The 14,448-nt window shown below is 39.6% G+C and overlaps 1 protein-coding gene across 2 annotated transcripts in view; it reads right to left on the bottom strand.

Moving 5' to 3' along the window:
• USH2A (usherin) overlaps positions 1 to 13,264 on the bottom strand; it is a 367,630-nt gene extending 354,366 nt beyond the window's left edge. The window contains exons 1-2 of one of the 2 annotated variants that reach the window (XM_057365137.1): positions 12,756 to 13,264; positions 7,308 to 7,473 (exon numbers count right to left, since the gene is read on the bottom strand). In XM_057365137.1, coding sequence (XP_057221120.1) covers positions 7,308 to 7,473; positions 12,756 to 13,240 — 651 coding nt within the window. In that variant the 5' untranslated portion in view covers positions 13,241 to 13,264. The remainder of the gene's footprint in view (positions 1 to 7,307; positions 7,474 to 12,755) is intronic. The other variant, XM_057365136.1, reaches the window with a different exon arrangement.
• Positions 13,265 to 14,448: the final 1,184 nt, after the last annotated feature.

Below are 14,448 nucleotides of genomic sequence, written 5' to 3' on the forward strand. Positions count from 1 at the left end.
CTATTTGGCTGTAGTTATGAAGTTTTTAGACTCATCAAAAAAAGTTTCAAGTATCTTGTGAAAACATTTACTTAGCAACAGGCACAGCATAAAGAGGAAAGAACAATTGTTCAATATTTGTAATCCAACTTTACCAGCAAAGACATTGGAATCAGTTGCCAGTTATCTGCTCACAACTGCGCATGCCAAGAATTACCTGCTGAAGGACCTTCTGCCCACAAAACAACTCCACTCTACAGTTTCAAGCTTGGTCTGCCCAAAAAGGGATCAAATTGAAGCATATCAGTAGGACTCTTCAGTAAAACAAGACTCAAAATAGACAAAAGGCAAACCTGTATCAACAAGAACTCTTCCTGCACACAAACGTGACGGTGTAGATGCACCCAGTGAGTCTCATCTTAGTGCTGCATACTAACAGCTACAGCAAGTACAAAGAGACCCTTCCAAATTCCCAAAGTTTCTCCCCACACAGCTCAAGAGCACAGAAAAGCACAAGTGAGAAAGAACTCAGCTACAGAACTGTAACCAAGTTATACCAAGCCACACGTATCTGGGAACCCACTCAAATGCATAAACATATATTTGAGAGATTAGCTGAGAAGCCAGAGCTATCTAGTTTAAATATTATTTTTTTGGTTATGTATTTTCCAGAAGGACTCCATATTTCTAGCAGTCTGAAAATTGCTGATTCTAATAACCAGCTTAATTCACAGGTTGTTGTTAAACAACACAAATCTTTCAGTTCTTGTAACTCCAGTTATGCAAGTTTTATTATTATTCTTAACACTGAACACATGAAGAATGTCTTGAAAGCTGTTCTCTAAGAAGTAGGAAAGCTATTTTAATATGCCACCACAATACTAAAAACCAAGTATTTTTAAAACTATATACTTAAGAAACGGTATTTTATATACTTTACCTGCACATCAGAAACAGATGTGTTGCATATTACCCTGCTCACTAAAATTTGATTCCTAGCTATTATTTATCATAAAAAAAAAAGAAGTTATGGTATGCTTAGGAAGACTCAAAGCTATTTCCTAATTAAAAAATAACCCCACCTCCCCTTTCTAGAGTAGCACAGGCCATTATTTAGCTCTACTTTAATCAATTTTGTCTAAGAAATAAAAACAAAATTTAAAAAGCAGAGGCACAACCAGACTCCAAAAATACAACCTTAAGAACTGAAGGATATTTAAAGTTTTGAGTCTGGGGCGGGTGGGGGGGTAGAAGGCAAATCATTCTTAACATATTGTTTTCATTATTAAAAATACAATTTAATTGGCTGCGAATTGTCTTTGTATAAGGAAGGAAACTGCTTGCAAAGTAAATTGAAAATTGATGYTTTTCAAATCTTGAAACTCTCCAGACAAATCAGGCACAGCTTCTGAAAAACATTCAACATGACCTCCTCTAAGCACTGGCCATACGAATTCCATTCCTCCCACATGTAATAGTCTGGGCAGATTTCAGTGGGATTTGCAATTGCAAAAAAACATTTACAATTTCCAGAATTGGAATCAAGATGGCACTGACAAAACCTGTATTTCTGGCATTCTCTGAAATTAAAATCTTAGCCCAGGTGAAGTTCCTTGTCTTGTGTTCCAAGGCAGCTGTTAGACTGCAAATTTAAATCTGCAAATATATTCAAACTCATATTCAGGCAAGAAAGAAGTAGTTGAAGACACACTGTAAGTAGAAAGAATCATCTGGGAAATATCCCATTTTCTCAAGAAGGTTAATTTACAACAACAGAGCCTTCAGATGTACAGTCAGCATCCTAATACCCATGGAACAGGACAAGAAGAGGCAAGAACCCCTGGATGCAGGGGAAAAACAAAGATTTTACTAATATGAATGGMCTGCAACAACCGCAGAATAGATGATGAAGCAGCACTACATTCATTGTGTCTGTGACCAGTTCCCTAAACAGACACTCAAATACATGACAGACTGTAACACTTGTTTTATTTCCACTGACTGGTGGGAGCAGAGCACCAGTCATATGGATAGACTGCATCCTCCTAAATATTTTCAACACTTAATTTCAATTAATAGACAAGAAGCTCCTAAATGTAGCATTAATGCAAACTCTCCACTCTCCAAGCCTTCTTGGACCTGACAAACTACTCTTAATAGATGGTAAGTGATTATTTCAAAGAGGAGATCAAAGTGGTTTGTTAAATTAAAATGCTTCCTTGCTTTCTCATGTCCTTACTAAACTTAGGGACCACACAGTTTAAAACACCCTGTATTTAGTAATACATACACAGAGAGTGTATAGAATAAATGTTTGCCTCCTTGCTTTTAAGTCTTAGGGTTTTTGCTTATAAAATAAATTGTAAAGTATTCAAAAAACTTGTGCAGAAAATAAAAGGATTTCACAAATTGGAAAGGACAAGTTTTCTCTTGATAGTCAAACAGTTATGATGTAAAGCAGTCTCATTAAATCATAAGTACTTTAACCTTTTCTTGAAAGAACTGGAAGATTTAAAGATTTATAAAGAAATTTTGCCTAAACTAGGAAATTACTCATATTTGACGTGTATTGAAATGATAATGCTGAWTTCAATAGGCACTCTAAGAGCATTTTCCTCCCAGGAGAGTAATTCAGTCACGGTAACCTCTCTGCATTTAGATTTTAAACTTACTTTCCAAAGCTTTTAATGTGCTATAGTCTGCCAAAACATGGCAGAGTTACATAGATATGATCAGGCAAAATAAAGGCTAGTAAAAAGACTATTTTTATAATTGCAGACACTAAATATGAAACAAAAACATCAATCTGACATGTTCTCAAAGAAACTCCTGTTTCAGCAGCCTTGTCTGTATCTGCAAATTCATGTTTACATTCCACTCCTCTTAATTGGTTAAATAAATTCTGAAGTATCAAAGGGAATGTGAAAGACTCTTAACAGTGAAACTGAAAAAGAAAATACACAATGGTGCTGCTATTACTAAGTGGCATAAATCTGATATTGGTTTCACTTTGCAAAGATAATATGGTACATAATTGGCCTAAAATATTCATTGYTATGCTCAGGTTTTTTATTTCTTTAAAAGTTAAGATTTGAAGATGCCAATTTGTCTTCTTCAGTGCATAACTGTTTCACTTCAGTGCATAACTGATTCTTTTAAGGCTATGTATCTTTTTACTCCAGTGTGTACYTTCAGAATTCCTGCTAATATATACCTAAAAGTACACAGTGAAAAATATCATTATATCAAGATCAAACACACAGGCCATAAAACTTTCAGAAACCTGAGTGACTTGATCCTCATCAACTGAAATCAACTAGAATTGCAAAAAAWTTTCTGAGGAATTTCATGTTCGCTACTTTGCATTTTGTAATACCACTTATACTTCATGCCATSGCCCTATTGGCCATGCCATTCTTCCTGTATGACATCTTACTGTTCCTCTTTCTGACTAYGTCATTTACCAGCTAGTATTATTAGTACACTCTTAATATTTCTGCCAAGATCATTAACAAAAATATAACACCAGGCTGGTCTAAAGACTGATTCTCAGGCAATTCAATTGGATTTTTGCCTCCCCCCTCCCCAGGATTATAAACAAGTTCCTTTRAGCAGTATCTATTGCCAACCCTTCCCATGAGCATTCCCTTTGACCCTACAACTTCTCATAGGTTGTCACATCAATGCTAAAGTGAACTCCAGATAGAGGAAATCTGACACGTTTACTTTGCCTGAAAATCAGCTTTCTCATCAAAAAAAAAGCTAAGAGGTTAGACAGTGATGAGCTATCTATAGTAAATCCATGCTGCATTTTATCCCCTTTTTCATTTAGCTCCACATCTTTATCTGTTTCTTCAAAGATCTTTTCTAAATCCTCATATGCCACTGCATCAAGACAAATAGGTCTGCATTGCCAAGATCCTTTTTCCTCCCTCTTGGTAAACGCTTTGGCTGGGGTGGAGGAAAATTTTTTCACAACACTCTGTATGGTGCTGTGTTTCAAATTTGTTGCTAAAACAGCATTGATAATATTTTAGTTACTGCTGAAAAGAGTTTGCCAAGTGTCAAGCCTTTCTCTTCTCCCAGTTGAACTCCTCACCCCACCTCAGCAGTGAGCTAGGGCGGGGCCAAGAAACTGGGAAGGAAGACAGCTGGGACAAAGGGATATTCCTTACTGTATAGCCTCAGGCTCASCAATAAAATCTGGGGTAGAAGAAGGAATTTGAGGGGATAGGGCCTGATGCTAAGAAATGGTCTGTGTTAGCAGTCTTCCTGTGGGGGTGGTGGGTGATTGCCCTTACATCATTTGCTTCCCTCCCAGACCCCTTTCCTTCATGAGTTTTTCTCACTTTTGCTATTTCTGTTGTCTCCCCTGTTCCACTGGCAGGGGTGAGGGGGGGCAGGTGCTTGGCTACTGGCTGGCATCAAAATTACACCCTTCCTAAACAGAAGCATTATAGCTCCATTTCTGACTGGCAACTTCGCACAGAATACCTCTTGTCACAGGATTTTATGTGCCAGTTCTTCCAGAATTTTTGGACAAAGACCATCTCATTGTAGTAGCATGTACACAATAAGCTTGAGAATTGATGTTTCTACTCTTTATGACCACTTTGGTTTCCATACGTTAATTTCTGTTACCCCAGTTGGTTTTGCTCTGTGACTCTTGAAAACAGAAACAAAGTATTTATTTATTGTGGGCACCTTACTCAAATCATCCTTAATCTCAAACATACCTTGGCCGTATTCGGGTCTTGCCTTACACAAAAAAAAAAAAAAAAAAATTGTAAGAACTTTTTACCATTTGACAGTCTAATTCAGATCAATCACTTTATAGTTTTATTGCTGTTCTCTGTGAATATGCTTCCTTATTCCCCAATGCTCACACACTTTGCCCTCTCTAACTGCAGAGGTGCTTATTCACACAGATAAGCCTGGGCAGGACATRTCCATAACTTCTCCTTTAAGGGCAGAAATTTCACTAAATTCGATTACATTAATTTTTCAAAATCTCCAGGCTTTTTTTCCATTCAGCCTCTGGACTCCAAAGTTTACCTTGTTTTATTAAAATAGTTCCATTTGTTTGTTCTCTTCGAAACCCAAAAGTGTTTAGAAAACCAAAGAACTGCTCACTCTTCTATTTCATCTGATTCTAGTTATGAATGCTCAACATTATTCTTGAGTACTACATCTCTCATAATGCCCTCATCACCTAACAAAGCTGGTATACCCAGACTTTCTGCTTCAGCAACTGCTCAATGAAGAAACCCTTCATGCAGAACACACAGGAATGCTTGGGCCCTGCTCTTGTTAGTAGAACTTAAATTTCCCAGCTACGAACTGGAAAATAAGTCTTCACAATAACACAGTTCTTAGTAGTAGTTTCCTCTAACAAATTACACATCTAAATACAAACCCAAGGATTTAAATTCCTATATTACTTCAGTAGAATTAATTTACTAGCCTTCTCTTCCCCTAGAATTATTTTATTACAAAGAAATATTTTCAGTCTGTGGTATCCTCTCTTCTTTCCTACCCTCTTATCATTTAATTACTATTTGATGCTATTCCACCACTTAGCTTTCATTTCTATCATTCCTGAATAGGCATATGCTCTTACACCTGAATTCCAAACATATCTGCCACCCCACCATATTTCTTCTCTCTCTAAATTCAGTTTTACATCTGTAACCAATACTTCACACTCCTCTGTCATGGCATCTGTTGCCTAGTGTCTATGTGTATGATACAGACACTTCCAGATGCAAGTTACAAAAATATGCAAAAGTATGTCTTGGTCATATTCTAATTTTTCTYTTTTTTTCTCCATTTATAGAAAAAGTGGTTTTGGACACCTGCTAAAAAACAAACAAAAACCCAAAGTTTCATAGCCAGGCTAAGGCTAAACAGATCACACTGCAGCCACTATAATCTCTAATAGCAAGCTGAATACCACAATGGCAACAAGCACAGGAGAGTTCTACCCTAAGCTCAGAAATATAGAAAAGGTATCAAGCCTGCAGCTCCTTTTAAGGGTCTGTAAGCTATTTCTTTATCCCTGCTATGAATTAAACTTTCCACAGAGGACAAAGGACCAAATTCCACAGGATGCTTCACGTTTCCTTGTAATGCAGCTCAAGATCTGTGTGTGTATTTAACCAGCCCTTTCACTTTCACTTGCTGATGCCAGGCTTTAGCAGTTTCTGAGGTACAAAATGTGGCTGACAGCAASAGCAGTAATATAGCACCCTTGGAGTGCTTGAAGTGTAAAGTTCATTAGTTCTACCTTAAGGTCACTCTTTTAATCCAACAGCCAAAATCTTATTCACACTACTGTGCTGTTATCCTGGAAAAAAAGAAAACTGCAAAAAATCAAGACGTGGGCTTAGATACTTCTTGCAAGTGACAAGATCAGCACTAAAAATCCAAATCACAGTCAATACCTTTTAGCAAGTTTCAAGAAAGCAGCAAAACTATTCTTGATTGTGTTGCAGACCAAATGAAATTTAATAGAACGGATAAAGGAAATGAAGGAAGGAGAAGATAAACATTTCAATACCTGATAATTGTGTTTTATAATTATTAGTGAAACTTGGCTTACAAACAGAATTTACTAGGGTGTCTGTTGGGAATTACAAGACATGCAAATAACTGAATTTTAATTTCTTCCATGTTTGTTTACTGATTTTTGTACATACAGTTTAAATTTTAACAAACTCAATTTTGCTTTATCCTCAGTGGATATTTGTACATTTATTAAAAAGTCATGTCAACAGAAGACTTTTAGAACACAAGGATTGGGCTATAACAATTCTGAACCATATTTTTAAATAAGAGGTAATAGCTCTGTAATTTACTAGCTTTATTAGACTGATCCTGCACAAACTCACACATTTACTTATGTGCACTGTAAGAAGTTTTTCTAAATTAAATGGGACACTCCTCTGTAAGGCAAGTACATCAGCATGCATGGATGAGAATGGCAGTCTCTTCTATAGGAAATAATATGACACACAAGACCAACTGGTAATTCATATATAAGTATCTAAGATATAAGTACAAGCTTTTCTTCACTGCACTCATGTTTTAAAGGTGAGAATTTTCAGTTTTGTACAGTCTGCTTATTCAGAAGAACGGGCACAGCATTTCTTTCCAGTGCTAAATTTGCAATTGGCTCAAAATGAGGTCCCAAATTAAGATCTTTACCTACAAGACTCAAGAGTTATCATTTGCATCCCCCAATTTATTCTTTCATATTTATGTAGCTACACCGTTCTCACACAAATGTTGYATTCCAACAAATATTAAATGGTTTTTATTTTACTCACCTGCACACTAAGATGAATCCATTTCTTCACAAGAATTCTCCCCAGTGTCATTACTTTTATTGGTGGCTGCAAACCATTTACTGTGCGATAATAAAACATGGTCTCTTTCTCAGAGATTGTGAGTTTGAACACAGTCTGCCCATCAATAGCTTTTTCTATCACACACCTTTGGAAATAACCAAGAAAAACAACATAAGGTCAGAGGCACTCACATATACACATTCTTGCCAAGGTGCTATCCTGTAAAGTGATGCTAACCAGAATGCATTAAAATAAACATTAAAAATACAGCTCTTGAGGAGATGCTCAGTGACAGTGAAAGTCACAGGGTGTACTAAGCGTAAAAGAAGTTTAGCAAAGGTATTTTCTGTCTTGATCTGTGAGGTTTTTAGGTTGTTTTGGTGGGGTTTTGGTTGGTTGGTTGGTTTTTGTGCTTTGCTTTTTTTATTGAGTGTTTGCAAATCCCAGTTCATTTGGGAGTGGAAAAGAGGTCCACTTTGCCTCCTTTCTTGAAGGTTCCATGACAGACGCCACACTGACCGTGCAAATCTCTGCCACGCTTTTCATACACAACTGTGCAACTTAGTACATCCTATGGAGGCACTTCAATTTTCCTTAGTCTAACTAGACAAATGTAATATACATGTAATACCACAAAAAGCAGTACAAATGACATGCTTTGGTAATAAGTCTTCCATCTTTCCACCCAATCTGTTAAGTTAAGGCAGCCCTAACAATAGCTTACCCTACAATCTCCACTTTGCACCTTTACACAGTCTTCCTTTAACCTAAGAAACTAGAGCAAGGCAAGAAGGATATCCAGACACTTACTATTCTTTTTCCCCACAAAGAATTCACATCAGTACTAAATGCAACAATGACACATAAGGTACAGAGAACACCGTCCACAGCAACCCATTTTGCATTTCTAGCTGCTGAAATGTTGTTGCCAATCCAATCAGCATGACGCCAAGGATCCTGAAAAAGCACAGGTTCCCTATGCTTGTGAAACAACTATGTATTTTATTAAAGTAATCATCAATACAAGAAAAAATTATGTGCTTCTATCCTTCCCATTCGAGGTGCTTCAGAAATACAGTTCTCAATGTATTGACCCATAAAAAGTCAAATATTTTAACAGTTACACCAGACTAAATTAGTGCACTAAGTCACAAGAGCGAAGCATATAAAATTCGTATGAGATTAGTATTTACTTACACATATTTCAGTGGGGGGAAAAAGCCCTATCTACTGATAAGTGTCTTCACTTACTCTGCATTTATAAAAGAAAAATACCAATAAAGGCTCTTCTTTGATACTGACATTATTCACTAATTCACCTTTAAATCCAAGAGAAAACTTATTTCCTCCTAACTCTTACTATTTTAGCCTGCTGGAATGTTGTCAATAAAACACCTTGCAAAATGAAGACTTCTATTTTCCCAACCTTACTAAAACCACATTTCTTAATAAATTGTCCACTAGTCTTTTCAATATTTTGTTTGCATGTAAACATGCTAGTTTTGTTAGATAATAAACATGAAGGAAGGCTCAGCTAAGTAGCAAAATATTTAGGAACTGGATTTACCCAGTTCCTGGATAAACAATAATTGGATAATCCAGGTTTTTGTTTATTTTAGTTATCTAAAACAAACATCCCCACATTGTTTTTATCCCCAAAGGTGTCACGACTTTAAGAAGGGAAGTGACCTTGATGTACATCACTTTGAAAACTGGAAAGAACAAATGTGAATTGTGACTTAATAGTAAAAGAGAAAAATCAAGAGGGAAAAGAGAAAAAAAAAGGAAGGAAAAAGAAAAAAGAAAAAATCCAAACTGGTTCTAACACAGGTGAAATAGGAAGAAGCATTACTTCTGACACTAAGCTTGATTTTCCATTCCAGCCATGGTTACAGAGGAAAGCCACTGTTCTTTGTGAAGTTTTCAAGTTCTGGTAACCTGCAGTCCCACAGAGCCAATTCCTGACTACATATATCTTAGTGGAGGGGTTGGAGGCAAAAGAAAGCAAATAACACAGATCCACTCAGTCAGCTTTCAAAGAGAAAAATATTCTAGAGACTCTAATATGGCTGCAGTGGTGTTCCCCACACATTAACTGGAGCAAATGGGAACGTCTGTACTGGTTCAAAATCAGACACATGGTACCTTAAGGCGAATACCCCTTTCAGTCTAATTCCTAATGTAAAACTTCTGAATGGATCTTAAGTAACATCACATGATTTTAGTCCCCTAGATTAAAAAAGTTAAAAAAATCTATGTGTTACCCACTTCACAATCAGGCCATTCCTGCTGCTCCTTTTGCATGTAAAACATCTCAGTTCACTTCTTGCCCCCACCAGTATCTTCTGGTCATCTGACTTCCAGCTGTCCCAGTTCACACTACATTGATACAAGCTGCCTGTAATGGTTACTCACATATGCTAACCTTCTACTCATACTCTTATCCTATTCATTGTGAAGGGTTATCATCATATACAGTTTCCTATATGTTGGGCTAATGCCTACATACAGGCTACACACAGGCTTACTAAAGGCAATGAACTGATGAGTACGTGCTGCAAGAGATGATGCATGAGGCAAGAATGAAATTCAGGGGCAAGAACTCTGCTCACTTACTGCCTAAAGGGAAAGTACATTTAAAGACTGGAGTACAAATGTCAATGCTTTCTCACTCTTCTCTCACTTTTCTTCCAATATTTCCAATATGCAGTGACTTAGAAGCATGCCAACAAATATCTCTACTGTACATGGCTAGAAGAACATCAGGGTTTCAAATAAATCTGTAACATGACCTCACTTTTTTCTCTTTGTATCAAAGTGTATTCTCTCATGGATTCACATAAGAAGACCTGGAATATGAAACTAATGAGGAAAGTTCTTGGTGTCTCTGCTTATCCACAATTTTTAAAGGGCCTTCAGGTCTGGATCCTCACATCACTCTCTCTCATTTCAGCTAACACAGTAACTGCTAACAAAAATCCTGCTATTCTCTTACATGGGTACATGCCTAACAGAATGTCACAGGATGTAATGGGATACTCTGCAACAACACTCCTAGCTTCTTTCCTAAGCACACTCTCACAGGCAGACCATATAAAATTCAGCACAAAAACACATTAGTATGGCATGTCCAAAACACAGGGGTTTGCTGTACTTGATGTAAGAGCACTTTGCCAGCAAAAAAAAAAAATACCTTGTTAAACTTTCAATCATTCTACTGTGGTAGAATGGTAAAATGAGTAGCTCGTTCTGGCTGATCTTCCTAATGCTTTGGTGGGAACACAAAGACTTTGTTAGAATGCATCCCAGTTCTGTGATGCTCCTCTGCTGTGATAATGGGGTTTAAAAGGTCTCACAAATGACATGTAACATGGACAATTCCCAGTCAGGGACTGCAAAATGTAGGACATCCAGTAAGTCAAACTCCATCTGCCAACCTGAAGGACTCACTAAACCAATATAATAAAAGGGAAAGCATCTTAGTTTGCTGGTAAAATATTTGTCTTTTGTAAGATGCCTTCTGAATCAAACTTCAATGGCTATTCAATGTGCAACAACTGTTCCACCAGAACTGGAGCTCAGTATTCCTTTTATTAAAAAAAAAAAAAAAAAAAGAAAGATTAACACAGTTCTTTCTGGGAACAGTGAAACAAAAGCACCTAGACAGTGGTATATCATCCTAACCACTGGAATAACTGCTGTCCATCCTCCATTTTCACCACTGGGCTTTTACCATTGTATTTTCTACACTTCAAGTAGCAGCAAACCTCACAAGGCATAAGAATGAAGTGATCTATAACAAAAATTGAATAAAAACATTTAAATTTTAAAGTGATCTATAAAACCCGCTGAACAGGAATATGTACATTGTGTAGTTATTAACACAGTAGCAATTGGAAGCTAATCTTTTACACTAGTCCATGGCTTATCAGTCATCAGTAGAGTCTGGTTTCTTCACAGCACTTAATCATTTGAAACTAAGGACATAACATTTCATTGTTTTAGGCTCCATGCATCAAAGCCTATCCCATTGACAAAAGAGTTTCGCAGATCTCACTCAACACATCGCTGCAACAGCTTGCTGGGAAATTAGCAGGATGCTTCTGCTTCAAGTTAGGCATGTGCTCTGCTGAAGGAGATTCTGATGTGCCACRTGTGTGGACATGAACTCACAGCACAGGACAACACCAGAAACGGACTCTCTGACATTCAAGATTCAACCATGATAKAGAAAACACTGTCTATAAAAAAACCATAGGCCAAAGCTCCAGAGATGCCTTTACACATAGCCCCAGCTGAAATGATTTAACTACAACTCAAACAACAGTCCCTTTTGCTCTGCAGATCTCATTTATTTCCCCTCCATAACCACAAATTCTAGAGTTAGGTCAAGTTTTCTAAGGTAATTACCACTGCCTAAAACGTTCCATAATTTTACAATGCAATTTCAGATATTTCTATTGTTTCTGATGATTTTGATACCCTTAGACAAGTTACTATTTTATCAAGAATGGCTCAACAAAGCAAATCATTAGCTTCGTTCTAAGAARTTAAATACATAAGTACAAAGTAATTTGTGACATACAGTCTGAAGGAACAAAGTACACTCTTTGTGTGCTTTATTTTAAAGAGATGTTGTCTCTTGCACAACAAAGCAAGAAAGAGTAGGAGGCTCTGCATTCTGTGATAGATGACAGGAACTTCTTTTGCAGGATCTGGGATGCATTTTTCAAAAAAGCAGCTTTTTCATTATAGTAAGGCCCAGTCAAGCKGAAAGGTCACTTCTAACAGCACCATTTCCTGAAAATGTAACATGTAGGCAAACAGGTGCGGAAGCATGCTTAGCCACCTCTATTTTGTGAGCACCTAGGTGAAACTTCATTAGAGTTCCAATAGTAGGATCGTTTGTTAAARCATCAACAAAGCATGCCAGTAGGGCAACATTCCCCAGATTTCCCAKGAACACTATGATCTCTCTTCTCTGGTTCCAAAATATACATTTTGGTGGGTCTCCTTGTTTGATTTTAAGATAAACTTATGTTGGGGAAGTCCTAATATCAAAGAAATTTTTTTTCCCCATCATGAAAGCAGCAGTGGCACTACACTCAGACAACTTTTTCTAGCAGCTTTTAGAAGGAATGTGAATTAGAAACACGAATTTCTCTTTTTGAGAATAGACATGGACATTATGTATGAATAATTCCAAACAGTGAAAGCAATTGGACTATCATCTGAGTCAAYGCCACTGAAACTGAAGCCACTTGTCCTGACATCTGGGAAGACCCCAACCTAAATACAGCCTTAGAAACGTCACAGTTTCTCACCRAACCTTTTAAAAGTTTAAACAGCTTGCTAATAATGACTGTGACTACAACGATCAATTTTTTTAAGAGCACCAGGAAAGTAAACACCTTCAATACTACTTACATTACACCTTCTTGCTCAGGTTTCAACCATACAGTTAATGTAAATGAAGCTCCAAGCCTTAGAGAACGGGGAGTAGAGAAGCAATCCTTGTGATTATGAAAAATAAAACTGGAAGCATTGCTGGAGGACCCCGGATGCAAGTCCCTTTTGTCCTCTGTGACACAGGTACCAAGGCCTTCTGAAAGAAGCAGTCTGTAGGACGAAGGTGACGATCTATATGGACATTCCTGAATGCAAAACCTCTGAGTGCAGGATATAATACTTTGAACAGCTACTGAGCTATGACAAAAAGTACTTCGGTCTGGCAGCCCACAAGTGGCTTGAGTTGGCACGATTGACACATTCTTGAAAGCTCCCACATTTTCAAGCCTAGGGAAGTGTCCCTGAGAGCTGACCAACACAAAGGAGTCATAATAAGTTAAGATTAATGTTTCAATAGCATGAAACAAGAAACGACATCTCAAGGAAAGAGCCCGGCAATTCATGTTTACAAAAAAGCTCCTCCCGATTAAAGCAAACGTAAATAAATAATGATGTCCATGTCGGTAGCAATGTCCTCAGGTGCTGTGCTTTAAGAGTTTATGTAGCGTTTCATCCTCAAAACGCCCATGCAAGGACTCGGTCGCAAGGGACATCTACATCTTCTGTCCAGTGAAACACACGTGGGCCACAGCCGGGATCTGCAAACTACAGGAAACAGACACAGTCCGTAGGAGGAACCTGCTCTTATGCACCAACAGAGATGATGCCCGGCTAGCAATTTTGAGGGTTTGAATTCATCCAAATCCCAGCCAGCAGCAGGCCCACCTGCACACCCAGGCCGGCTAGGGCCGCCACATCTCTCSGAGCAAGGCCATGGGATTAGGCCGACTCGAGGGCGCGCAGGCTCCTGGCCGAGCGGAGTTTATCCCGGATCTGTCGCGTCACCTGGCTCTGTGTGTCACACGAAGGAACACGGCACACGCCAGCAAAACGGGGCACGCAACTTGGGCCTCCCAAAGTCTCTCCCGAGGGTTCGGGCGASTTGGATGGACCTCACACCTACAGCCCCCCGGCGCTTACCTCAGCCTGGCAGCGCTCCCTGGGAGCTGCCATCCCACCGCGCTATTCCCGGGCACGCCGAGGGGCACAGCCAGCGAGGGCAGCGGCGGCCGGAGCCCCCAGCCGTGTTCCTACCGTCCCCTCGTGCCTTACCCCGCCGCCCACCTCACGCCGGCTGCTCCTCTCAGCGCTCGGCAAAGCTGCTTAAAACCACGTTCCCCATCTGTCCCGTGTGGAGCTTTTTCTAACAGCGAGCGCCGGGGCGCACTGGCGGAAGGGCGGGTTTAGCGCTCCTGGCCGGGCCGGGAGCGGCGCGCAGCGATCGGAGCCGAGCGGGGCCAGCGGAGCCGAGCGGGGCCAGCGGAGCCCGGCGCTCCCCGCGGCAATGCCGCCACCGCCGTCGCCCGGCAACGCCGCGGCCCTTCCCCGCCCCCGCGGGCCCAGCGCGTTAAAGCGGCAGCGCCGCGGCCGGGCCGGCAACGGGAACAGAGCTCCGGGATGAGACAGGCCCGCAGGGCAGCGCAGGGAAAAGCCACGCTGGGCTCGCTTTGCACAGGTGCGGCGAACAGACCGCCTCAGGAGCGTGGTGCCGAGCCGCGTTCCTCCCCGCGACAGCGCTCTGCAAAGCTGCCGTCGGGTTGTCGCCGGGCTG

The sequence above is a fragment of the Malurus melanocephalus genome, unplaced genomic scaffold (assembly GCF_030028575.1).
Source record: "Malurus melanocephalus ecotype Western Australia unplaced genomic scaffold, MMel_1.1 scaffold_48, whole genome shotgun sequence".
NCBI classification, from domain to species: Eukaryota; Metazoa; Chordata; class Aves; order Passeriformes; family Maluridae; genus Malurus; species Malurus melanocephalus.